This window comes from Lepidochelys kempii, chromosome 3 (genome assembly GCF_965140285.1).
Source record: "Lepidochelys kempii isolate rLepKem1 chromosome 3, rLepKem1.hap1, whole genome shotgun sequence".
Taxonomy (NCBI): Eukaryota; Metazoa; Chordata; order Testudines; family Cheloniidae; genus Lepidochelys; species Lepidochelys kempii.
In genome coordinates this window covers 210,506,912-210,532,690 of record NC_136382.1, presented here as the reverse complement: position 1 = coordinate 210,532,690, position 25,779 = coordinate 210,506,912, and the positions used below count along the sequence as shown (strand labels likewise).

The window sequence follows — 25,779 nt, the reverse complement described above, 5'->3', positions numbered from 1 at the left end:
TATTAGACTGTAAAGTTCTACAATGCAATCAATGTAAATCACAAACATAAAGCCAGGAAATGTTCCCTTGTGGCACTCACAGACCTCCATGATCAGCACTATAACTTCCCCGGGTCCCCTAATTGCCTTCTTTTCATGGCTTCTCTGCAGACCAAACAGCAGAGTCAAGAGGAACGTCTGGAAGCACTTTTTCCTTGCTTGGAATATGTCCAGAGCCACAACTCTGAATGCACCAGTTCAGGGTACAGCTACATCTGATAAACCAAGGATGGACATTGACTGGTCAGAAATCCGTGGCACGTGTTACCACACAGACGCTAGACAGAATGCTGCAGTCAGCCGCGGAGACTATACTCAGGAACTTGCAGGGATTGCTTCAACAGGAGCCAGCAAATTCATCTGACAGAGGAATAGCCGGTCTCTTCTCAGCGGCTCTTTTGTATTGGGGTCACCTCTGTGACCACGGCACACGGAGATGTTTATGCCGGTGGAAGCCGAGGCCAACACAAGCCGTGGAGAATGGGAAGCAATTGCAAATCACACCTCTGCCAGAGAAACAGGACTGCCGTGATCGATTCTCTCTGAGAAAGCGCCAGAACGTGTGCTGGTGGAATTGCTGCCCCGAGAAGACTGATCCCTGGGAAGAGGTGCCGCCTTGCAGGAGTTTCTCATGCAAAAAGGAAATCAGGGTGCTGGAAAGCTCCAGTTCTGGCTTTGGCTCTGAAGATTCCTGCATTCAGGAGAAGTCAGAGGCTCAAGCAAAGGAATTTTCAGAGGTTTGGGGCCAGATGGACGGCAGGACCAGCATCCTGCCAGCGAACCTGGCACGCTCTTCCGGATGGTAGCAGAAACTATTCAAGCCGTTAATGGGGCATCACCACTCCTGAGAATGGGAGCTCAGAGACCATGGGCCACATCCCGAGTTCTCTGTGTGGGTGCAACCCGAAGCCAGCCCCAAATCATGGGGGAATCCTCAGTTGGCCTAGAGGGGGCATAGCGGGCTCGCTGCCCTCCACTCTGGTGTAGGGGGCATGACAGGCATGGGGAGAGGCGTGCCGGAGTGGAGCAAGGCTGGAGTGTGCACGGCTGAAAAGAGAGCTGGTGGAGGAAGAAATCAAAACAGCACAGTGGGTAACACCTTACAGTTCCCCCTGGCATGGAGCATATTCTGGATGTTCGACGCACCATTTGCTCTTCAATCCCACAGAAATCAGTAGGTGAGAATGGATCGTTATTGGGCTCAGTACAGGAGTAACCAGGTGAAATTCTCTGGCCTGTATTAGGGAGGAGGTCAGACTAGATGATTTACTTGTCCCTTCTAGCCTTAACATCTATGAATCTGGGTGCTTCATTCAGCAGCATGGGGATTCTGCCTTGAGCTCGTGGGTGCTTAGTTCTCTTATTGTTCCCTCCTCCCCCACCCAAGGTGTCAAGCTGGGAGAAAGTGGAATTAATAAGCATGAAACGGCAATTTGAGGAAGCTCCACTAGACGAGTTGGTTCATGAGCAGCTTTTTCTAGGTCTTGAAAGCCCACCAGGAAGGACTCGTCACCGGTGAAATAATTGGTGGCACATCATTTCCTGGTAAAAGGCATTCATCTCCACGGGGACAGGACAACTAGATGCTTATTTGGCCACTCTCAGCAGGGAGGGATTAGAGCTGAGTGACGAATGGGTTTTTTGGTTTGACAGCCAAACTGAAAAATCCAAAACAACGTGGTTTGGTTGAACTGAAACTGTCTTTTTGCAGGTTTTCTTGCTGATATAAAAAGAGATGCAACATTTCACTTCACCTGGAGTGAGTTTTTGTTTTGTTTTGTCTGAGGTCAAATTACATTTTTGATTTTTTTTTCTTTTTTGGTTATTCTCTGTTTTTTTCCCCACCCTTTTTTAAATTTGCGTGAAAAAAAAGGATAGATTTCTAAACGGATCACTGTTCTGAAATTACCATTTGAACTGCTTCATTTCAACAGGGCCAAAACAAAGCACTTTACCCCCCCCCCCAACCATTCATCGAATTCACTGATTGTTACCGTGTCCCCCAAACTGCATTTCTGGGGGGCAAATTGACTATTCGCCAGACAAAAAGGAGAGAGAAGCCCTGTTCGATTAGGGCTGTCACAGATTGCATCCCCGGGGGAGGCAGGCTGCGCTGAGCGACCCTTTCAGGGAGTCCTAGGCATTGCCAGGGTCAGACAGCTACGCCCCGGCGTCACCGTGACCCCGGACGCGTGGGCGTTGCCAGACTGTCACCCCTCAGAAGTGACATTCGGCGGGCGAGGCAGCGCCTAGGAGCCCCAGCCACGGAGCAGGACACCCGGATGCTGGGCGCTGCACACACAGAGGGCGACAGCCACTGCCCCAAAGGGCGGCACTGAAATACGACTTCAACAACCCCGAGAGGCTGCCAGACACGCCGCACACACACAATGAGAGAGACAGCCCCTGCCCTGAGGCATTCACCCTCAAACAGCCACCTTTCCCAGACCACTTCGGCCGCCTCCAGGCTCGGGTGCCAGCAGGAGACACTTGGGGCATTTGCAGCTCCTGGGGAGCTCAGCACCTGTAGAAAAGAGGCCAGTTAAGCCCGTGGCGGAAGCATGTTGTGAATGGGGGACCAGAGGGGAGAATTGCCAGGGGGTGCAGTGGCAGTTGGCTGGGAAGGGGGGGGGTCCCGGTGGGTTCCTACCTGCTCCCCAGCCTGATGCAGGACATCGCGGCAGTTCCTTCAGCTCCTCCACATCCTGCTTGTGCTTCCCTGGCCACCCACATTGGCCTGAGTTTATGTGGGGGTAGACCCCCCCCAAATATTTCCACTGCAGGAGTGCTTAGCGCCCCCCCGGTTCCACTGCCCCTGAGCTGGGCACCTGGAAAGAGAGGCTTCCAAACTTGTGGCTTAAGAAGGCACAAACAAATGGGGAGAGGGGAAAACTGGCTCCATGGAAATACTGACTCACGTCACTCCATCCAGAACAAGCCAGGGCTATTTCAGTATCTGGCAACTTCCAGCCTGATCCCAGCCCCTGGATTTCAGTGGTTCTTTCCACTGACTTCAGTGGACTTCGGATCCATCCCACGGTGAAGGACAGAAACAGTCAGAGCATTGTTTAATACGGATACTCCTTGAAGTGTGGGAGCAAAGATCCTGTCTGTATCTACTCTGTCTTTATTATCCTACACAGCACTGCAGTGGCAGACAAACTGACAGGTCTTTCCCATCTCTAATGGCTCTGATTTTCTGAAGCATGTGAGCCAGGAAAGAGGAGATTAAATGTTTGAAGGAAGATACAAGACATGACAGCATGGGTTTGTTTCCTCTCTCTGGAATTAGTAATCAACTGAATTTTGCTGCACCATGTATCATGGACAAAAATCTTCCACTTGCTTTTCTTGAAATATGTCATCCCCCTCCCCCACCCGCACTAAATCAATCCAGTAACAAAAATTAATGTGCAGTTTCTTGCACACACAAAATACGAGTTTGCAACCTGAATGAGTAACACACTTGCATGCATTACAAAACTGGCCTATTTCAGCCATATGTAAATCTAAGTGGAAACTGAAATGCCTCATGACACTCTTTGGCAGCATTTTCCTCTGGCTGTTCAGCATAGAATGCCTCGTGTCGGCTGCAAGGAACAAATCTCCTGCCTCTGGCTCGAACACACAGGGTTCTACTACCAGAGTGAAAGGATCAGCTCAGTTAGCTCCGAGGCAGTAGCCAAGACTCAGCAACTTTTATATGTGGTCTAGCTGCTAGTAGCAAACAGAAAACCTCACTCGGGGAAGAGGCTGCAGTCGGCATGTGCTGTGCCTTGCTTTCTTTTGCTGTGCAAAGAACTACCAACTGCAAACCAGTGTTTCCCGGTTTGGGGGTAAGCGTGGCTGGGTCTGTCTTTTCTTTCCGTGCCTGTACAGCAGGGGAGCCCTGCCCATGACTAGGGCTCTCAGGTGCTACTGCAATGCTAATAATAATCATTATAAATCAATTAACCACAGACAGCGTTAATTTTCATTGCCATAAAAACAATAGTGTAGCCGTCACACCTAATGTGGTGTATTGAAAGCTGTGTTAAAATGGCACGCTGTCACTAAGTTTTAAGAGGTTTCCTGGTCCTGCTGGCAGGCTAAGGGGCTCTGTAGGGAAGCCCTTATTGGGTCTTCAATAGTCCGTCTGCAGACAGGCAGCTCATGTAAGGAGGGCTGAGCTGTGGCTCTCTGGCTCAGGGAGCAGCCTGCTTTGTCTCTGTACGTGGCTGTTGTGTGTTAGAGTCGGTGTTCTGTCACAACCTTGCCAGGAGAGTCCTGCTGCTGAATTTCTAACTCTCTGTGTGTGTGCCCTGAACATAACACCAAAATGTCACCAGCCTCCCCTTTTCACTCAAATGGAGACAATCCATTTTTTCCATACATGGCCGTTGTTTAAAAAACTTTTTCTTCCATTCTTTTTAGAGACTTCTCCCTTCGGCCCTGCTGCCTGGATCACCTGGTGCCAATGGGGTCCCTTCAAATGGGATTCCAGCCCTGTCCCAAGTAATTTTCTGGCAAAGTCTCCAGAACCAAGTCAGCTGGGATGGCAAATGTGAGTGGCAAATTCAATATCTTATGACACATTTTGGCCGCATTTTTTTTCTGATTGTTCAGTGTGGTAATGCCCTTTGTCAGTTCAACTGCAAGAACGGAACCAGGAATCTCAGGGTTTAAAAACACAGAGTTCTGTGGCTTGACCGAAAAGAATTTTAACTTCAAAGGACCAGCAGACTCAAACTCTTTGCATAGTGCAGCCAACTAGGCAAAAGGCCACTCAGTGCTGGGACGGGCTACAACAATCCAGCCGTTTTAAAATCCAGTGATTTTAACTGAATGAGAACAGCACTCAAGGACACAAAACAACATGAATCAAACCCATGTAGCTCACTGGTGGTGAATGGGTGCTCTGTGCCAATCCACAGAGGATATGAGTTGCAACAGCGCCCACTAATAGCTCATGCTTTAAGATCTGGAGGCCACTGGCTCCAATGGGAGATAGGCACCTAAATTACTTTGAGGCTCTGGGCCGTAGTCCTTTGTTTAAGCACGCTGTTAGCGTGACTAACAATAGCAGGTGGAGTATGGTGCTGGAATTACAAATCTCTGAGTAACTTTGAAGAGCTGCCCTTATTAATACATGCTCATCACCTCCCAGATGAACATTCCTTCCTTATTCCCTTCGCGGTGGAATTTTAGCCACGAATTACACTGGCCTGAGGGTACAGGTCTAGGAGGGTGACCGCTCCCAGCCTGGTGACAGGAATAGGGGTGTCTTGTAACCCTGCTGAGTTAGGAGGAGTTTCCATGGACCATTGTGAAGCGAGGCTCAGCGCTTGCTGCCAGCCCTGGCACGTCCCAGGATACCAGACCTGAAATCAGGTCATTCTTATATATGGACAAATCTATTTCAGGTCAGTGTTAGAGGCTCCTAAAATGTCATCAGTCAGCATCTTTCTCTTCTCTTTACAACCTGTCCGGCTGGACTCTCCGCGGCAGAGCCTGAAGGGGTGTTAATTACTACCCCTCAGTGGCACTCGAATGATTCACACCAAAGAAGCGGGTCCCTAGGGAGCAGAATGAAAAACGACCCAGTAAACGCACCAAAGCGCTTCTACAGTGGTTTCCCCCTCACGCCCACGGCAGCAGAGGGTTCGTAGTGGCCGGGTGCCACAGGAAAGCTTTCTGGATATTTGCCATCACCTGACCCAGGTCATTCACTCCTGACCCCGCTGCTTGTGAGCGGCATGGACACCTGAACTCACGCTGCTCGAGTCTTGCCTGCACCCCCCACCGCACAGCCCGAGGGAACAGGAGGGGCTGACTGACCGGGCACTGGCTTGAGTCGCAGAAGAGCAAGGGTCTGGTTTTTGGCTCTGTCACCGATGCCTTGGGCCAGGCGTTTAGGCCCGGCTTTTTAAGTGCATGTAGGCATTGCTGCCCTCAACACTGCAACGCTGCAGGTCGGAGCCTAAATCTTCTTTTCAAAAGGGAGTTAGACACTGAGGAGCCAAAACCCTATTGACAGGCTTAAATCCCTTTGGACAAGGAGATGCAGGCTCTTAAATCAGTGAGGTGGTGTGCTGCTGAGCACAGCAATGCCTAACGACCTTCAGAAATCTGGGCCTTCACCTCCCCGGGCCTCCCCTGGCTCTAGAGTGGGGTAAGAACAGTCCCTTGGATTATCTTGTCTATTTAGATTGGAAACTTCTTGGGGCAGGGTCCGTCTCTTGCCAGCACCTCGCACAATCATCCCTTGAGCTTCGTTGTGACCGGTCGTATTCTGACACTAGACCGCTACGAACAATGCCAACACCACTGCATTATCCTTGTCACCTGCTAAACTACTAGAGACGATCAGCTGCCGCATGAAGCTAATTTCAGACTTCGTGCAAGTGAAATGAATGTCACCGTCGTGTGACTATGCTCTCTGACCAGCTCTTTCCATCCAAAGCTCAGAAAGCGCTTTGCAAAGCAGGGAGGTCGGTGGCAGAACTAGCCTGTGGATCTCCCAAGCCGATTTCTGTGCACTGGCCCGCACTGTCTCCTCTTTTCTTTTTCCATGGCATAGGAAGCAGGTGAGCACAACTTGGAACAACACTTAAAAAGACGCATCAGAGGCCAAACCAACGTGAAGACCCCTGGGAGAGAGGTTTCAGAGTAGCAGCCGTGTTAGTCTGTATCCGCAAAAAGAACAGGAGGACGTGGAGCACCTTAGAGACTAACCCATGTATTTGGGCACAAGCTTTCGTCAGCTACAGCCCACTTCATTGGATGCACAGAATGGAGAGAGATCGCACTATCCTAGACAAACCTGATTCAATGATGTCTGCCAGGAATTCATTGTGTTCAAAATGCAAATGTATGCACTAGTGAGGGACTGTCTGTATTTCCAGGGGGGAGGAGGACGACAGCCCCCAGGAACTAAGAGTGGGGGGCAGTTAGGCAAATTCCCTCAGGTTCTAACAGCTCCTGAGAACTCCCACCAGCTGGAGAGAGGCTCTCACATACGGATTCATATTGGATCCTTCAGGGTCCAACAGACAAAGAAAGGATTTTTGGTTAAACAGCCCAAGTTAAAACAGACATGATCCCCGAACCAACGGGGGGGTGCGGCGGGGAAGAAGAGTTGGAAAGTCTTGGGCCCGCTCAGGCCCCATAAGACTGGGTGCTTGTTCCGAGCAGAAGCTGTGATGAACTTGTGACTACGGGAAAAATGCCTGCATGGGGTGTGCAAGACTAATCACCAGCGTGGGCCCTTGTCGGAGGGAGGGGCTGCTCTCTGGTACGCTTGTGAACCTGCCCACTGGTTTGTTCACGTGTTTGCTCTATAAAGGTTTTGCCTGAAGAATACGAGTGCTTGCTTGGAACGAGCTGGGTGGTAACTCAAACCTGCGGCAACGGTGCCGTGTACCATCTCGGAGGAGAGAAGCAAAGCGGGCCAGCTCAGCCAGTCTGATTTCTGCTGGGGAAAAACACCGTGGAGACAGGGAAAAAATCCCAACCAGAAGGGGGAGAAATGCAGGTCTGGAAGGCAGCTGAGGAACTGGGAGCCTGGAGCGGGTGCCTCGGCTGGAGCAGAGAGGGGGGAGACAGGTGCAGTTGCCCTGAACTGTGACGCCCTCAACAGAATATGGAGGATAAATGATCTTAATTCTTTCTTCTGTGATAAAGATATCAGGCTCTGTTCTGCTACGGGGGGGGGGGCATCTTTGGATGTAGCTGATGTAATAAAGCGGTCTCTCCTCTTCTACAGCGGCGGCCCCCTTTTGCAAAAAGAAAGCTTCTCATGCCTGCTGTGTAATGCAAAGAGTGATAAAATTAACAGATGTCTTCAGCAGAAAGGACTTAACACTGACCTTTCCGCAGTCTGCAGAGGTATTTTTCTTCCATGCTAATAGCAATCAGAGCTGTATATCAAAGACCAGGCCACGATTCTCAGATATGCAGCATGTGTCTCCACACATCTTGCAACGGCTAATTTGTTTTGGGTTGTTTGGTTGGCTTGCCATCTTTTGTTTTCGTTTCGACACCGTCATGTGAACTGATCACCTAAGACAATTCACACACCCCTTTCAAATGACTGACAAAAGAACTTCTCAAGCAGGAACTGATTCTAGCAGCCTTAAATGACAAAGGATGTTATACACTTATAGCTCCCGGCTGGACTGGCTGCTTCCACTGTTTCCAAAGGTTTTCATGGTGCATCTTTGGCCAAGTTGCCAAATGTCTAAATGTACGTGCACAACTGCCTGGTTTGGATTGTAAAAGGCTTGGGCACTATTAGATTGTAAGCTTCTGGAGGCAAGGATGGTCTTTTTATTCTGTGTCTGTATCGAGTGCTGGGCCATGACTGGGATGACCCAGCACTCGATGACAATAAAATAATGAATAAAATTCCCACTACCAATGTGGGTCCCTCAGAGGTTCCCATTGAGTTCAGTAGAAACAGCAGGGGGTTCAGTGCTTCCAAAACTTAGTCTATTAATCAGGTGCCTAAATATGGATTTAGGAGCCATGCGTTCGCCTCCTGTGTTTTGCAAATCTCAGCCATAGCTCTGAGCTAGTGGCTGTCTGAGGTCCTGTTTGAGCCATAGCTGATTGAAAGCCCTACAGCTGAAATGCCGACAAGAGCCCAAAGAAATAGCCAGAGATGATTGAGCTTTATCGCCCTGACCTTGATCATTTACCGGGCCACCGCAGGAATAGTGAAGATGCACTGACCAATCGGTTCGGGAGCCAAGTGTTTCCCTGAATCAGTGCCTTAGCCTCTGGTCTCTGAGCAGCCATCAGGTGCCAATTACTTTTAGCCACTACCAGCCTTGGTCAGTGATCTAGAGATTAAATTTCCCATAGTCTATTACCAGTCTCCTGGGTCACCTAATTCCACCACTCAATTCATTTGTGCCTTTGGCAACTGAAATCTGTGCAGCCAGAGGTGAAAGATTAGCCCATTAACTAATATTATGGCATTGTTCCCAAAGACAAGGGCTGTTCCTAATCAAAATAACCCTTTCACGAGACTCAGCCTCCTCGCATCTCTCAGAGGTACTTACGGCACTGAAATGCGCCTACGGATCCACATGATGCCAATGTATTCTCGGTAATAAAACTAATGGAATATTTTATGTACACTGGAGAAGAGTGCTATTGACCTTCTCCTGCACCTTCCCCTCACTCCACACCTTCCCCATTCTCACACGGTGGGAGCATTACACTCCGCCCAGGTTCCAGACTGATCTGAGAGGAGTGATGAGCGGCATTTTACACAAGACCTTCTCGGACTGGAGAAATCTCAAAGGGTCAGGTGTGATTCCAGCGGGAGGAGACTGGCTGCCTCTGAACAGCTAGGGGCACACAGGCTTAATTCTCACGTGCACTAAAAGCGCCAGCCACGGACAGATGGGCCGATGGCTGGGGCGTCAGCCTGGAACCTCAGAGTCCAGCTCAGATCCCTGCTCTGCCCCAGGCCTGCTGAGTGACCTCAGGCCAGCCAGGTAGGTCTGGATCCACAAAGGGGCTAATACGCCTAACTGCCCTTTAGGTGCCCAAGTTCACGGAGAGCCTCAAACCCCTTGTTTAGCTGGCACCCAAATTCCCACCAATGGGGACACCCAAGTCCCGGCAGGCTTCTCACAGTATCATTCCCCTGCCTGTGGGGCCCAATCCAGCAGGTGCTGTCCAAACCAGGCCTACCAGATGGGCCTCACGCCAAAGGAGGGGGTGGATTGGACAGAGAGCATGCCCTAGCATACCCAATAGCCCAGTGGTCAGGGCACTCACCCAGGAGAGGGGAGACTCCAGTTCCTGCTCCAAGACAGGTCGAATAGGGATTTGAAAACAGGTCTCCCCAATCTGAGCGGAGTGCCCCGGCCATGGGGCTGCAGGCTATCATGGAGGGAGGTCTCTCTCCCTCTGGTTTCTCATAAGGAAGGTCTGACCTGGTTTAGGTGCCTAATTCCAGGGACTGGTTTACAGCTGGAACTCCCCGCCAGTGCCTGCAGACTCCAAGGGTGCCCTTGGGCAGCCCATGTCAGGAATTCCCTGAGCATGGCTCTGGGCAGTAGGCCCTGGTGGGGAGTGCCGGGGTCACAAGGGATTTACTGGGAGGTGGCTGCCGAGTTGGGGAGGGGAGCAGCCCTGATTCGGGTGTGGGGGGGTATGGAGTAGAAGTCCAGCGCGAGGTGATTGATTGGAGGGACAAGTGTGCCTAGCACCAGTCCATTTGTTGGGGGGCGGGCAGTACCAGTTGTGGGGTAGAAAGTTCGGCCACTGGCAGACTGGGATCTTTGAGCCTTATCAGTGGGATAGCAGGAGACTGGGAGGAGTGGACATGGCCCGTGTATTTTAGCTAGACTGGTGCAGGATTGCAGAAACTGGCGCCTAGGGAACTTTTACTGCAAACATTCAGGCCCCAACAGATTGGGTGGCAGCTGAGCTGGGTTTTGGGAGCCCCAGTGGGGGCTGATTCTAGGATTTGGGCCCCTGATTTCTTTTGAGAATCAAGCCCTAAATCCTTGGATTCCGGCACTTGCACCCAAGCCTGCCACGGCCCTGCTCCGCCATAAACTCCTGGTGTGACCGTGAACAAGTCACGTCTCTCCCTGTGCCTCAGCTCCCCACGTGTACAATAACGGCACCGCCCGACCTCCGGCTGACGAGGCGCATGACGCGTTCTACTGGACCTCAGGAGGCTCCGGTGGTTGTTACGGGGATGAGGGCCACAGAGCGGGCTGGGAGGGCAGGCGTTTGAGGCCTGTTCTCCACTCGGATGAGAACAAGACACCACCGTTTGAAGGACGCCCCTCTCCAAAGCGCCGGTGATGGAGCAGCATGGACTCCAAGATCACGGCTTGTGCTCCTCAGGCACTGAAAATCCCGCCCATCATATGGACTATACTACATGTCTTATCTCCCTGCTTATTTGGAAACAGAGGGCAAAGGACCCCAGTACGTCTCTCTGCCTTGGCTGGGAGAGTACGGACCAGGAGCCGTCTGCTTTCTCTAATTTATTTAAAACTAGAAATCACTGCATGTTCCACAGTCGTCAGTGCTGGATTCAGCACAGGCAATCGGGAATATTATTGGCTTTTCCAATCCCCCGGGGAGGATTCATTTCTCCACGTGCTTTTTCAAGCCACTCCATGGAAAGACTGAAAGCAGAGACAAATGAAATGGCTGCTAAGTGAAATCTGTGGTGGGCTTAAAGCACATAAGGGAGGATAGGCTGGTGGGTAAGGCAGTGAGAGCAAGTATTCAGGAGATCTCTATTCAGTTCTCGACTCTGCCCAGAGCTTCCTGCGTGAGCAGAAGCAAATCCCTCACTCTCTCTGCCCTGTAATCCCTCCCCTGTAAACCGAGGCTTACGCCAACACTCCCTTTGTCTGTTGGGGTTGTAGCTCTTCGGGCAAGGACTGTCTCTCAGTGGGGTCCCAGGTCTTGGCTGACACCACTGGGTGTTATCAATGTCTGTGAGCACGCAGGAAATCACAACCATTTAACGTTCATGATGTTTGCTAGCACTGGCCCGGACATCCTCTATCACGCAGCCTTGTAAATGTGTCAGAAGTGCAGTGCTCAGGATGGAGGCAAGAGCAGGTCACATTAAGGGTATTCTAAAAACCACGTTCTCCCTTGGTGTCGGAACAACCCGTTCCTTCACCGATTAACAGTGACACACAACCTCTCTTATATGCCACGAGAGCAGCACCCGTTGAAATTGCATTTGTTTTTATGGCCTCAGAGCATAAAGCATTCATCGATAAATCCCCAGGCTGGACCAGCCCCTGCCACACTGGTATGGTTGTAAAAGACAACTCTATCTCTTTGAACATTTCAAGCTGGTTTATTTTCTGGGCCACAGCCTTCTCATAATTAAACAATGACATGTAGTAAACGGAACTGTGATGAGTCTGTTCCTTGCAAGCTACCTTTCCAATTATTTAAGATCAGCTTCAGGGCCGAGGCAATCAAGTGGTTCATTAACCTAACCTCCTCTTCTGAGCCTTGGTTCCTGACTTAGGAACCTGACCACAAGATCCAGGGGACAAGGGGGCCTTCTACAAGGTATTGCTAAGGTTTCCTGACCCACAGCCCTTTTTAGCCAATAGAAACCAGAGGGCAAAATGACCATAAAGACAGCTCTTCCATCACACCATCACCAGCCCTGTTGAATTCTCTTCTGTGTGCAGACTCCTTTCAAAGGATGATGGTTTTGTAACCCCAATGGGCTAGATCATCTGGAAGTCTGCAGCATGGCTGGGAATTAACCCCTGATCTCCTGCATCCCAGGCCAGTGCCTTAATTACCAAACCATTCTTCCTCTCCAGGCACCGCAGTTCAGTTCCCTGATGTTGGGAGAGATTTCCAGCGAGGTCATTCCTCCCAGTAGCTGTGCTGAGAACAGCTGTCATGTTATTTAATGTTGGCACTGGCTGCCGTCATTCTGTATTCACCCTCCGCCCACCCAATTATCACCTGCATGATTGGGGTGACAATGAGCAAGAGCAATGAGAAACCAAAGGCTTTCTGCAAACACACTCTGGATGCTAACTTTCAATCTGGCAGCCTTTCAATAACAGCCCATACATACTTGATGGCCACACATTTGTCCCAGCACTGTCAAATTCATTAACAAAGGACCGATCTGTATTCTGGCAAGCATATGCCCTTCTCCGCCAGTTCTCGACATCCAGAGACATGCAGACACACTCAAACTCAACTTAATATGCAGGCACCACGTGGCATTATCACCGTCATGACAGCCATGTCTGTTCGTTGCGTGCAGCCAGCCGACTCCCTCGTGAACATCCACACGTGTGAGCCATCTTGCTGGAGGGAAAACGTTTCTTCAGTGAAATCTGCAAGTGCATAATCTGGCCTTCATTCCTCCTTGGTAAGGGAATGATTGTTAAGGAATCGTCTACCTGATCTGCTTCCAAGCACTTCTGCGGCACACACTGGCTGCTGTGTTGCGTAGTCCCGTCTCTTTGCCTTAAGGGGCAGCAGATTAGATGAGAACGTTGAGAGGAGATCAGCCAGGGATGCCTACCCGCTGTAGCAAGCTGCCTTGCCCATACTCTGAGTCAACGACCGGCATGGAGGGCAGGGCATGCTGTGCTTCTGGAGGAGTGTCAGTCAAACGAGATGTTCGACCAGTGACCACTCGAGGTCATTGAAAGGTGCCCCTGAGACCAGGGATGTGGGCAGGACCAGTGTCCTGGGCAAACACCACCTGTTGCAGGAATTGGATGTGGAATTCTCTCTGCGTCCTCCTGGCTTGCAATGTTGCTGGTAGACAGAACACCACAGATGTCCCGCTTCTTACGAAGAGCTGAAGGGAGCTCCCCAGAGTGTCTGTATAGCTGGTCACGGCTCTGATCTTGGAATTGCATCCTCACGTGTGCACTCACGGTCCCCAACTCAAGTCAGTGCGCCTGCGGGGGGCTGAGGCCTGATGCCAGGGTTATTAGGGGCTGCGCTTTTCCAGAGAAGCTCCTAAACTGGGAAGCTAACTCGCTGCAAACTTGCGTGGGTGCTTTACGCCAGTCAAGTCCTAGAGTCATAGACTGCCAGGCCAGAAGGGAGCAGCAGATCATCTAGTCTGACCTCCAGTACGTCATAGGCCACCGGCACCACCCAGCACCCAACAGCCAAAATCCGACCAAAGTATCACAGCCCACAGGAGATGTGCTGCTGGCGGAGAACAGGCGGGACCCAGGTCCACCAGTGCCCGAGGCTCCCGCAATGGCTGGGCAATGATTGAGACACACCCGAATAATCCTAAGTGACCCACTTCCCAGGCTGCAGGGAAAGGCAAACGCCCCCCAAGGTCACTGCCAAAGGGGCAATATTGCTGTGCTTCACGGTCGATTTCATTTCCTACGGATTATTTTCACATCAGCTGCTCTGGTGTCGCACTCTGGCCTGGAGAGTCCTGGTGCCGTGCAGCCGATCAATCCCCAAATGTCAGAGACTCTTCCAGGTGTCAGTGGGCAGAACCCTATTGACTTGGGGGGAAACTGGATGGCCAGACAAGCTGGATTTCTACTACTTTACGTGAGTTGAAAATCACATGCACAGAGCAGAGCTCTTCAACCTGACCCAAGGGTCACAAGGCAAGTGTCAGAGTTCCCAGTCATGTGGGAAAACAACTGGGCCTTCTCTGGCTCAGGCTCTCTCTCCTCTTCCTGCCCGCGGGATGGGTGCCGGGAGAGGGGCTGCAAGCCCGGCTCTTGCCAGCTGCTGCTACTCCTTTGCACGGTGCGTGGTGCGGAGCGAGCGTGCCATGGAGCAGCTGCGCCTCTCACGCCACAGCAGATACAGAGCAGCAGCGGATGGCAGCCAGCAGCTCCCGCCATTCCAACCCCACGGCTGGAGGAGGAGAGATGACCCCATAGGCAGCAGGCGGTAACTCAGGTTCAGCGGGAAGGCTTAGGGGTAGGTCAGAAACTGACTCAACGCTCTCAGGCCAGGTGGGCTGGGGCCCCAGCCGAGATCAGGATGCCATTGCACGGGGATCCGTACATACAGCACAGTGAGGGACAGCCCCTATGCCAAACAGCTTACAGCCTAAATAAACTAGGCAGACAAAGGGTGGGAGAAAAGAAAACCACCGTCATACAGAGGAGTACACGGTACTGGATGATTGTACCCGTGAGCCGACAGCTTTAGAAAGAGATCAGATGATGCACTTGAGAAACGGGATGTGAATTGAAAAGTGTCACGTAGCAGCCGAGGGCAGTGCCAGGAGAGCACCTCAGTGTTGTCACTCCCCAGCTTCTGAGCGCAAGCCCGATGCTCTCACAAGCTGGACACATTCTACAGGCAGAGCTGCTGGAGCTGCCTTCATAGAATCATGGACCGTCGGGGTCGGAAGGGACCTCAGGAGGGCATCTAGTCCAGCCCCCTGCTCACAGCAGGACCAGTCCCCAATTTTTTTTCTCCCGCCCCCTTGATCCCTAAATGGCCCCCTCAAGGATTGAGCTCACAACCCTGGGTTTAGCAGGCCAATGCTCAAACCACTGAGCTATCCCTCCCCCCTAACCCTTGACTTAAGGTAGCCTCAACCTAACTGTTTCCCTGCTTATCCTGTCGGTGGGAGCCTACCAGATCGGACTTCTCAGTCGCGGCCCACTGGATCAGGCCTTGGACAAAACAATGCTGGAGGAGCCACTGGGCCACAGGATATCTGGGTGTGGGGCTTTCTCGGTCTTTCCTGCTGGATCAGTTCCCCTGTGTGTAAAAGGGCAGAGACAGAAGGACTTTACATCCCAGTGGTTAGTGCACTCACCTGGGAAGAAAGGAAATGCGCAGTCAGGACCCTGCTACCTAGCCAGAGGGGGAATCAAACATGAGCCTTCCATAGCCTGGATGAGTGTCCAAACCACTAGGCGAAAGCCTATAAGGGCACCTCTGGTGCCTTGGATTTGTATGAGAAAGGGCTTTGGTGCCAGACTCCAGGAGAGGACTCCTGGCTGTGAATCCTGAACGGAAGGAAGTGTCTCGGACTTAGCTACCCAAGTCACTTTAAGAGGTGGGGCGTAGGCCACACCCCTCTCCTTGGCATTTCCTATTGGCTAGTTTAGGCGGCGCCCCGCTCGAAATGCTGGCTTTTGTGGGTCTCACAGCACCTCTCCCCCCGCAAGCATTGTCCAGGGAGCCTGGACGCCTAACTCAGAGCTGTGGATTCCATCTGACGGCGGGGCACCTAAACGTTCGGTGTTGCTACGCTGTGTCTGAGTCCCCTTTGTGGATCTAGCCCTCAGACACACTGGAGAGAGCACTTTCCGGGAGGACGTGAATAATTCGCTGTTCTGGGCAGGGAATAAGGCTTCAAGCTGGGCTTTGGATGAAGAGGTTAAAGAAAGGTATTAAACAGCTACCCAGTCACTGAATGAGTTTGGGGTCCTGGGGAAAAACAGTATGGGATTGTGTAATTAAAGCCTATCCTAACATGTAGGCAGAATAGGACCAAATAAACAGAAAGGGGCCAAATTAAGGTTACACAGGCAACCTTAATGCTGGCATTTCCTAACTGCTGAGTGCTTGATCTTGGCCACCTTGGCAACATGCAGTGTGGGGCAAATGCTGAGGTTATTACTGGTGCAAACTGTCAACTGAAGTCAATGAACTGGATCCTCAGATGGTGTAAGTTGGTGTAACTCCACTGAAGTGGCAATTTACACCAGCTGAGGATCTGGCCCACTGGGAGCTTCCCTGAGTGATTTTGAGTATGGACTTCAAGATTTAGGCCAATGTAAATACAGCAATAATATGAATTAAATAGAAGCAATATTAACTAACTATTAATATTTAAACAGTTTAAAAAGAACCAAGACATCGCTGTGTCTTCTGTATGGAGCCTGGAAAGCCTTGACAGGAGGGGTTTTTAAATCACAACACTAAGTACCAATTCTCCTGGGGAAGTGGGGTCTAAGGCGTGAAGGATGGAAGCGCAGCCTGGGACTGCTGGATTTGGAGACCTGCACAAAGCCTAGCTGCAAAGATTTCTGCCATGAACCTTCTCGTCTTTGAAGAGCGCCTTCCTCACAAGAGCTTTGCGCGAGGAGACTGAAGAAATGCTTCTAATTTTGACTCGATCCCGAAACATAAGGGTTTGTCGGAGTCATTCATTTGCAAAGCCGTTTAAAGCTCAAGCCTTCTAAAATATTGCTTTGTTACAAGGACAAAGAAAAGGCTCCTTTTCTGAGTTCTCAGGAGGGACACTTCAAAGCACTCACTCTCACTCGCTCTCTGATGATATTACACTATTTTATTGGAACGTGAATTTCATGCTTACAGAAGATGTCGGCCTGAAAGGATGGAGAGGATAAAGCATCCACAGAATAGATACTGCATAGGCCAGGGCCATACAGGCCTCTCCGCACTGCCCCAGTGCGGCACTTAACCCTGAGCTGAAATGTTGGTCTACATTTTCAAAGCAACTAGGGACTTTGGGAGCCCAACCTGAGACCCCCGCAAAGGGGCCATGTTTTCAGAGGGTGTCTTAGTGAAAGCCATTCCCCTTTTTAAGAAGAAAAGGAGGACTTGTGGCACCTTAGAGACTAACCAATTTATTTGAGCATGAGCTTTCGTGAGCTACAGCTCACTTCATCGGATGCATACCGTGGAAACTGCAGCAGACTTTATTTATACACAGAGAATATGAAAAAATACCTCCTCCCACCCCACTGTCCTGCTGGTAATAGCTTATCTAAAGTGATCACCAGGTGGGCCATTTCCAGCACAAATCCAGGTTTTCTCACCCTCCGCCCCCCCCCCCACAAATTCACTCTCCTGCTGGTGATAGCCCATCCAAAGTGACCACTCTTTACATAATGTGCATGATAATAAAGTTGGGCCATTTCCTGCATTTCCCCTTTTTAAGGTGTCTCAATTTGGGTAACTAAAAATAGACACACTGAAAAGCCACTCATCGCTTTTGAAAATTTAAGCCAACACTCCTACGTCCTTTGTCTCATCCCTTTTGCTGCATGGGACAGCAACGTCCCCAAGAACCAGAGCTGTTCCTATGATGGTATTTGTTGCGAACAAGTTGTCTGATGAATTTAGTCTTTTGTTCTTTTTCTGCACATTTGTTTGTTGCACATGAGTATTTGCAGAATTGTCCATGCACACAAATCTCAGTAAGCCTGGTTGCAAACTACCCGCCTTGACTCTGCCGTCAATCGTTTATTTATCTGTCAGACGTGATATGTCGCATGACATGATAGGACAGTGAGGTCTAAAGGACAGAGCATTGGACTGGGACTCAGTTGACCTGGGTTCTAGTCCTGACTTTGCCACTGGCCTGCCAGGTGACCATGGACAAGCCACTTCAGTGTCCCATGCCTCAGTTTCCCTGTCTGTAAAATGGGGCCAGAAGAGAGGGTTCAGGAAAGATTTCTTTCTGCAGGGGGTCCACATCGAGTATGTGTTGTAGCTGTTTGATGATACCCTGTGTGGGTTCCACTATGGGGTGGTAGATGCAGCTAGGGGTGTGTGGTCAAAGGCTCCCACACCCCCCCGTATTAAGAAGTTCTCTTGGGGTATATTTGGGTGGCCCACTCCATGATGCACTCTCTCCTGACCTGCAAACTCCCCCCCTCCACCACCACCACCACCCTCGCCAAGTTCCTCATCAGAAGCAAGCTCCCCACAGACCGGGAACCACCAACTCTAAGCGGCACCAGACCCTGCCAGAGCAACAGATGCAACCTGCAGACATATCTCCACCTGCTGCGATGATCAACACCCCCCACAACACACCTTTCAAGATCCCTGGATCCTACACAAGCCTATCACAACGTGTGCTGTACTTCATCCAGTGTACTAAATGCTCCCAATAACAACTATGTGGGGGAAACCAGACAATCACTGCGCTCTCCAATAAACTTACACCGGAAAGCGATAAAAGACACAACCACCACATCACTGGTGGGTGAACACTTTTCACAAAGCGACCACTCTATGTCTAGCCTCTCAGTCCTCATCCTCAAAGGAAACCTGCGCACCACTTTCAAAAGGTGAGCCTGGGAGCTTAAATTCATAACTCTGCTAGCCATTAAAATCATAGTTTTAATAAAGACACTGGATTTATTGATTACAACAATCTGCAATGCACGAACATCCCTTTTTAGACCTATGACTATAGGGTGTTAACAGGCTACCTCACCTAGAACGGTTCCTTAGGATATGCGAGAGACAAGGTGGGTGAGGTAATATCTTGCACTATGTGTTAACTACGTATGCTAAACAATCTGTTCCACCTTGGATTTAACGTGACACTCGGGGTACCTTTCCCAGACTTGAAGCAGAGCGCTGTGTAACTCGAAAGCTTGTCTCTCACCAACAGAAGTTGGTCCAATAAGAGACGTTACCTTCCCCACTTTGTGTGCGTGTCTCTCTCTCACCACTGCCACACCAAAATAATGGATGGAAAACATTCTCAAACACTTTAAATTCAAAAAAACCCCAAACCTCTCAATAACCATTCAGAGACCATTTGTCTGGGGTTTTTTTGGGGGGAGGGGGAGAAAACAGCTTTCAAAAATACATTTTACATTTTAAAACGGAGTTTAATAATACTAACATTTCACAATATATTTAAATTAAAAAACAAAAACTGTTGACTCCTTCCCCCCAAATGCTTGTCACCCTGCCCTAGAGGTAATATACAACACACTGTACCTTCCTTTCTGACAATCAAGCCTCTATTAATCTATCTGAATTGCAAGGATGCCTTCTGGTAGGACCATTTTCCCCAGCAGGCCCTCTGAAATTTGACAGAGCCAGGTAATTGTAATGGTAAGTGGGCTCTTGTCTTCTGCAACAGGCTGCTGCTTGCTGACCACTTGGTAATAGTTAAAAAAAAAAAGTAATAGCAAAAATTCAAAAAGTAATAGCAAAAATTTTTTTAAGTGCATCAGAAGCAGGAAGTTGCTAAACAACCATTGGGGGCCCTGGACGATCGAGATGCTAAAGGAGCACTCAAGGACAATAAGGCCATTGCGGAGAAACTAAATGAATTCTTTGCATCAGCCTTCATGGCTGAGGATGTGGGGGAGATTCCCAAACCTGAGCCAGTCTTTTTAGATGACAAATCTGAGAAAGTGTCCCAGATTGAGGTGTGATTAGAGGAGGTTTTGGAACAAATTGATAAACTAAACCCTTTCTTAATGATTCCCAACTTCTGCCAATGCACACTAAGAGGATGTTTTCAGAGAACTATCCACAATGACTCCAAGATCTCTTTCTTGAGTGGTAACAGCTAACAGCCTAGTGTTGGCAGCTCACTTCATTATGACCACTGACGAGCCCACCAATGTGATTCCAGGCCTGTAAGTTACATGACCCTCTGTTCTGAGAGATTTCAGGCTTTATGAAGACGTACTAGAGGGAGATGTAGAGACGTTCAGTGGATATTTGTCATACTGTGGCTGGAAAAGGGAAATCCTTCCTGAGACAAATTTCATGTTTTTGGAAATTTTTCCATCTGAATGGGGTTGAAAAGTCAAAAAAGCAAAAAGGTCTCAGGAAGGGATTCCCAGAAAAAATCCATTTTGGAAAGAACCAAAATGGAGTTTTTCAGCTTTCCCTCTGCCTGCCTGGAATGCTCTTGTCAATTTCACTTTTCTCCTGGACAGAAAATGAAACTGACAGAGCCTTCCAGGTGGGCTGTCTGTTAGTGGTCATTTAGAGTTTCCCTGGGAAGGGGGAATGGAAATTTTTCAGCAACATTTAAGTTTCTCCCTTGCAAAATTGAATTTTTCCAAAAAGGATATTTTCCAACAGAAAATTCTTGACCCTCTCAGCTATGAAGCAACATAGGACTGGACCACAAGAATCAGAGCTAAGGACTTTTATAGCATCTGCACTCAGTACAAAGGAAAACATGTAGGTATATACCACCATCGATATATGCATTTACACAGAAGGAGACCTGTAACACACACTCACCAGTGGGTTATCTATACTCTGAACCCCTCTCTGCTTCTAGCTACCCACAACGTGTGTGTGTGTGTGTAACCCAAAAATATATGCCCAGTTGCCCCCTTCCACATCACACTGGGTCCATCCAAATCCTAGGCTACAGTGTTCTGAGTTAGCAGGAGAGACTTTTACATTACCTCATGTGACAAATAAAAGGCAGCAATCCCCAGTGGCCAAAAGCAGCAGAGCATGGAGAATACGCTGAGGCCGAGATGATCCCTTGGGGGCATCATGAGGAAATTGTCTTCACTCTCTGTGTCACTCGAGTAGTCGCTCTGGAAGAGCAAGAGGAAGCAGGAAGAAAGAAAAAAAACCCGGTTAATGATGCAATTACTCCTCCCCTGCCAAAGGCGCAGTCTGTGAGCACCTACGAGAAGAACCTCCCCAGTAACTTTCAGCGTATTTTTATAGCACAGACAGGGTGATCACCTTTTCAAAATGCAAAAAAAAGGGTCACATACAGGAGCCCCACCCCCTTGCCATGAGGCCCCGCCTCCTGCTCCTCCTCTTCCCCCGGTGGCCCCGCCCAGGCCAGAAGCCAGAGCTGAGCCATGGTAAGAGCTGCCCAGGGAGCCCGGGCCCCTCCATCTGCCCTGGCCGGGGGGCTAGGGTGCCCCAGAGAAGCCCCGGCCTGTGTCCCTGTCCCTGGGGTGCGCTGACCAGGGCAAGGGGAGGGTCCGGGACTCGGGCAGTAGTAAGAGTTGCCCAGGCAGCCCCAGTCTCCAGCTTCTGGCCAGAGGGCGGGGCCATGGGGGGAGAGGAGGAGCAGGGGGCGGGGCCTCATGGCGATGGGGTGCTAAGGCTCCCCTCAGCCCCCCACGGGGAAGAGGCTGGCACTGCCCCGAGCCTCAGGTGGAGGCAGAGCGGGGCCACAGGGCATCGGGGACAAATGCTGTCCTGGAGTCATTCAGCCCAGGACCGGGACTCGAACTGTACATTTCAGGACTGGCCTGCCCAGTTAGGGACGGGGGGTCACACTAAGCACAGACCCTGTTGCTGTTCCCTGTTCGGGGGAAGGCCCGACGTGTAAACCTTGGTCGAGCCCTAGTGACGCCGTAGTAACCATGTTAGTCTCTTACGATACGGCCTCTTGTGCTTTCGTCATTTCTAAGCACTTCACCCGGGTCTCTATCAGTACGAGGCCGCCTGTTCCGGCCCTGCAAGGAGCATCAGCACAACGGCTATTCACTGGGGCCCGGGCATCCCCTTTGCCCTGTGGAGAGGGACTCTGCCCCAGCCCCACGCAGGCAGTCTGGGCAAGCGAAGGGCTTGACCATGGGCTCAGAGCTGGTAGCCGTAACAGTCCACACTGGCTAGCAGCATTCACTGGGAGGAGCTTTCTATTTAGTTTTGTCAAATACTTCCCCCAGCCTCAGAGCCTCTACCCCTCCTGCCAGCCACTTCCTGCCCTGCAGGGTGAGCGCCGCTGAATCCCTATCAGATCCCCCAGACATTCGCCTTCCTACAGGCTGCTCACTTCACCCTGGACCTACCCCTTCCGGCGTCGTTGGCGCAAGACGAGCGTGACACCCTGCTGCAGCAGCATGGCGAGCAAAGCGCTCCCCGGGGACAGGTAAGGAACGCGGCTGCTCTTTCAGCGCTGGTGGCGGAGGCAGCCACGTACCCCGGCCATGGATTGGACAGTGGATTTTTTTTGCCTTCCCAAACTCTCCCTACTTCACCAGCCCAAAACCCGGCTGAATCTCTTACTCTGTGAATAACACTGACTCCTTGGGGGGAAGTCACCCCTTAATACATGTTGGGTGAAATCTTAGTCCTGCGGAAGTCAAGCGGAGTTTCCTCATGGGCTTAATGAGGCCAGGGTTTCACCCAGTCTGGTTTTATGACCCAGGGCACAGGTTTTGTTCCTGCTCATGACCCCACAGCTTTAGCAGCACTTGTCTTGTTTCACCATGAACATAGCCAAGGGCAGGGGTTCTGCATGTCCAGGTCCTGCTCGCGTGAATGGAAGGTGCACGCATGCATCTTCACGGAGAGTTAGGAGAGAATGTATTTTTAAAAATGAACTCATTTGTCCAGTCCAGCTGTACTAACAGACACTATTCCTTTTACGAGGCGTCACTGTATTCCCACGGGCTCTGACACTGACTGGCAAACCTCCCCTGGTGCTCACTCACCCTGGCACCACCCACACCGAATCATGTGGGACTTATTGAAGACTTTGGGGCTCTTGGTAGGGCGCTGAAGAAGAGGAAAGCCTCTGATCTTCTCTGAGGTCCTTCCAGCACCAGGGGAGGCACCGGTGATCGTGGGCTTAATTGGGAAGCTCTACGGAGGGACAGTGTCAGGGGGCTTTGTGTGGGGAGAGCAGAATTATCGGGGAAGATCCAGTGGGGTGTAGGTAACTAGGGGGCTCTGTAAGAGAGCAAAATGGATTGGGGAGCATGTGGACGTGTTTTCAAATGACCTGGCTCTGCATGTGCCCAGGGTTCTCGATTAACGGGCAGCTGTGATTTTGGGCCCTGGCGGGGCACTGAATGAAAATGTGTGTGTGGGGCGGGGGGAATGACACTTTAAAGAAGGTCTGTGGTGGGGGGAAGAGCACAATTAATTGAGGCCGGTAGTAACCCCTCCTCCCCCTGCCGCCATTACTTTTCCTTTTGAATCTTGCTCTTCACTATTTGTTTGTTCAAAAAGACCTTGCAGAAGATTTTAGCAGGATAAAAAGTGGTGGATTGATTGTTATCCCCCTGTCCACACAGGCACCAGTAGATTACCTGTATAACGTGTTTCGGCCATTGCCACGTTTAACGAGGGTGTGTTTTATCACCTAGACTGGGTCTACGACAGCGCCGAAATACTGCCGGTGGCCTACAGCTACTGGTGTATTAACACTGCACTGAGACGAACGTGGCAGTTAGCATCTCGCCCAGCTCACGCCTGGACTGGTCACCCACAGAATCATAGAATCTCAGGGTTGGAAGGGACCTCAGGAGGTCACCTCGTCCAACCCCCTGCTCAAAGCAGGACCAATCCCCAACTAAACCATCCCAGCCAGGGCTTTGTCAAGCCTGAAGACGATACGCCAGACAGTCATAGGGGAAAGCCTGTCTTCAAACCTAGAAACTTTTTACAAGGGAAAGCTCAAATTGAGATGAACACCATGAGAGAGCGAAAATCTGTAGGGAACCCCATGTGAGATCCTCACCCCTGTGCCTGCCCTTTTGCGCTGGCTTAAAAGGGCTGGGGCAGCCTAATGGGGCCCTCATGGCCTCTTATTTGGCTAGGTAAAAATCCCCCCAGTGCAGGCATGGTGGGAGAGAGCTAGGAGGCTGCTCTCTAAAGAACCCCTTGCAAGCCCTGCATAAGGAGGAAGGTGTCTGGGGCCACCAGACACAGTGGTGTGGAGATTAAGAGATGCAATGCAGAATCTTGCCCCTGCGTTGCCAGGGGATGTTGTGAAGGCCAAAAGCATAACTGGGTTCTGAAAAGAACTACCTAAGTTCATGGAGGATAAATCCATCAATGGCTATTAGCCAAAATGGATCACTTGATAAATTGCCCTGTTCCATTCATTCCCTCTGAAACATCTGTCAATGGCCACTGTCAGAAGACAGGATACGGGGCTAAGTGGACCACTGGTCTGACCCAGAATGGCCATTCTTATATAGCAGCACGATGTAGAGAAGAAACATTACAGAAGGCACTGTATTTCTGATTTACCACTCTTAAGGGCCTCTGCTGTGGACAAAGTAACAAACTTTGACTCAAAGTGAAACATGAATGAGCAGAGCAGATTTCAGACACTTGTGCATCGCCAGATATACTGCTTTCCCCATAAGGCTTATTGCTGGAGCTGCAAATATCGGTGTGCACGACTGTACCATAGAATCAATGAGAGGTTCTGGCTGGCTCATTGATTGCACTGTAGGTGGATTTATTGCGTTCAAAATGATCTTTTGTAAGAAACATGGTTCCAATGGCACAACTTTCCCATTTAACCCTTTTCTATGCTATGACAATCTCCAGACCATCACCAGCACAGTTCTGCTGCTGTATCTAGAATTAATCCAGCCCCTTTCCTTACAGTACCTGCCTAAGAAAGCTTGAGGCCGTTCCTTACTTCATGTGGACTCTGAATCCAAAACCAAGCAAGCTTTTGATTTTATCCTTGTAAATCCAAAACACAGCCAAATGCTTGAACCAAAGTGTGGCTGTCTGAGCCCATCCTTGCTCTTCCTGGATTTTGAATGTGTATATCTAGACACCAAGAATTACTATGTCTCAGGGTGAGCAGTAACTTACATTCAATGCATTGCCTCTGGAACAGGATTTTTCAGATGGCAATATACAAATCGACCTCAGAGCAGGATGGAGAGTGCCACACCTGGCCAAATCATGCCCTCTTCTCAGAGAGCAGTAATTGCAAGTGTGAAGATGCCGTCTAAATATCCATATTCTTTGGAGAATGGCAGGGAGCTAATCCCGGGAGCTTTCAACAATCTCTCCAACTCACAAGAGCGGTATGTGTGCAGTAAAGGGGGCGTGTTTATGTCCCTAAAGATGGGCTGAGAATCAGTGATGAATTGCCCTTTACTTTCTAAAGCACACTTCAATCAGAACCTAAATGGAAGCTCAACGTAGTTGGTATTTCATATACCTTGCTTCTGAAAAACCTGCTCCAGAAATCCTTGCTTTGAAATGCTTCTATTCTGTACAGGCTGGAGTGCTGTCCCAGAAACACAGCTCACTTCCGGGCAATGGTGGAGCCCTCTAGGTGACCCTCACTTAGGATGCATAGACCCAAACTCTCAGCTCCTGTAAATGCTTGCAGCTCCATTGGTTAAGACTTGTGGAGCGTTTGGCCCTGCACGTCGACCGGCACGGTGTGCCAGTGACAACAGTAAAGAAGCACAACGACACTGATGGAGGGCACTGATTAGACTACGAGGAGTTCTCCCTTTTTTACTCTGCTTCACTATAGAGCTGCCGCCTCCCATCTCCCCCCAGTCTGGTTTCCCCCTCAGTTTTCAAGAAACAGTGCACACATCCTCCCACGATGGAACGGTTACCAGACAGCTCGTTTTACCATCCCAGTATAGAGCCCGTCTGGCCTTGCTGTGGCTATGTACAATGTTCATGGCACAGGCACCAGGAGGAGAGGAAAGTGATCAGGAACAGTCAGCATGGATTCACCAAGGGCACGTCATGCCTGACCAATCTGATCACCTTCTATGACGAGATAACTGGCTCTGTGGCGATGGGGAAAGCGGTGGACTTGATATATCTTGACTTTAG

General features: G+C 50.3%; 1 protein-coding gene across 1 annotated transcript in view; it reads right to left on the bottom strand.

Moving 5' to 3' along the window:
• Positions 1-25,779, bottom strand: part of SYNDIG1 (synapse differentiation inducing 1) — a 95,079-nt gene that overhangs the window by 38,380 nt on the left and 30,920 nt on the right. Inside the window, exon 3 of the mRNA XM_073335334.2 lies at positions 20,658-20,795. Coding sequence (XP_073191435.1) covers positions 20,658-20,795 — 138 coding nt within the window. The remainder of the gene's footprint in view (positions 1-20,657; positions 20,796-25,779) is intronic.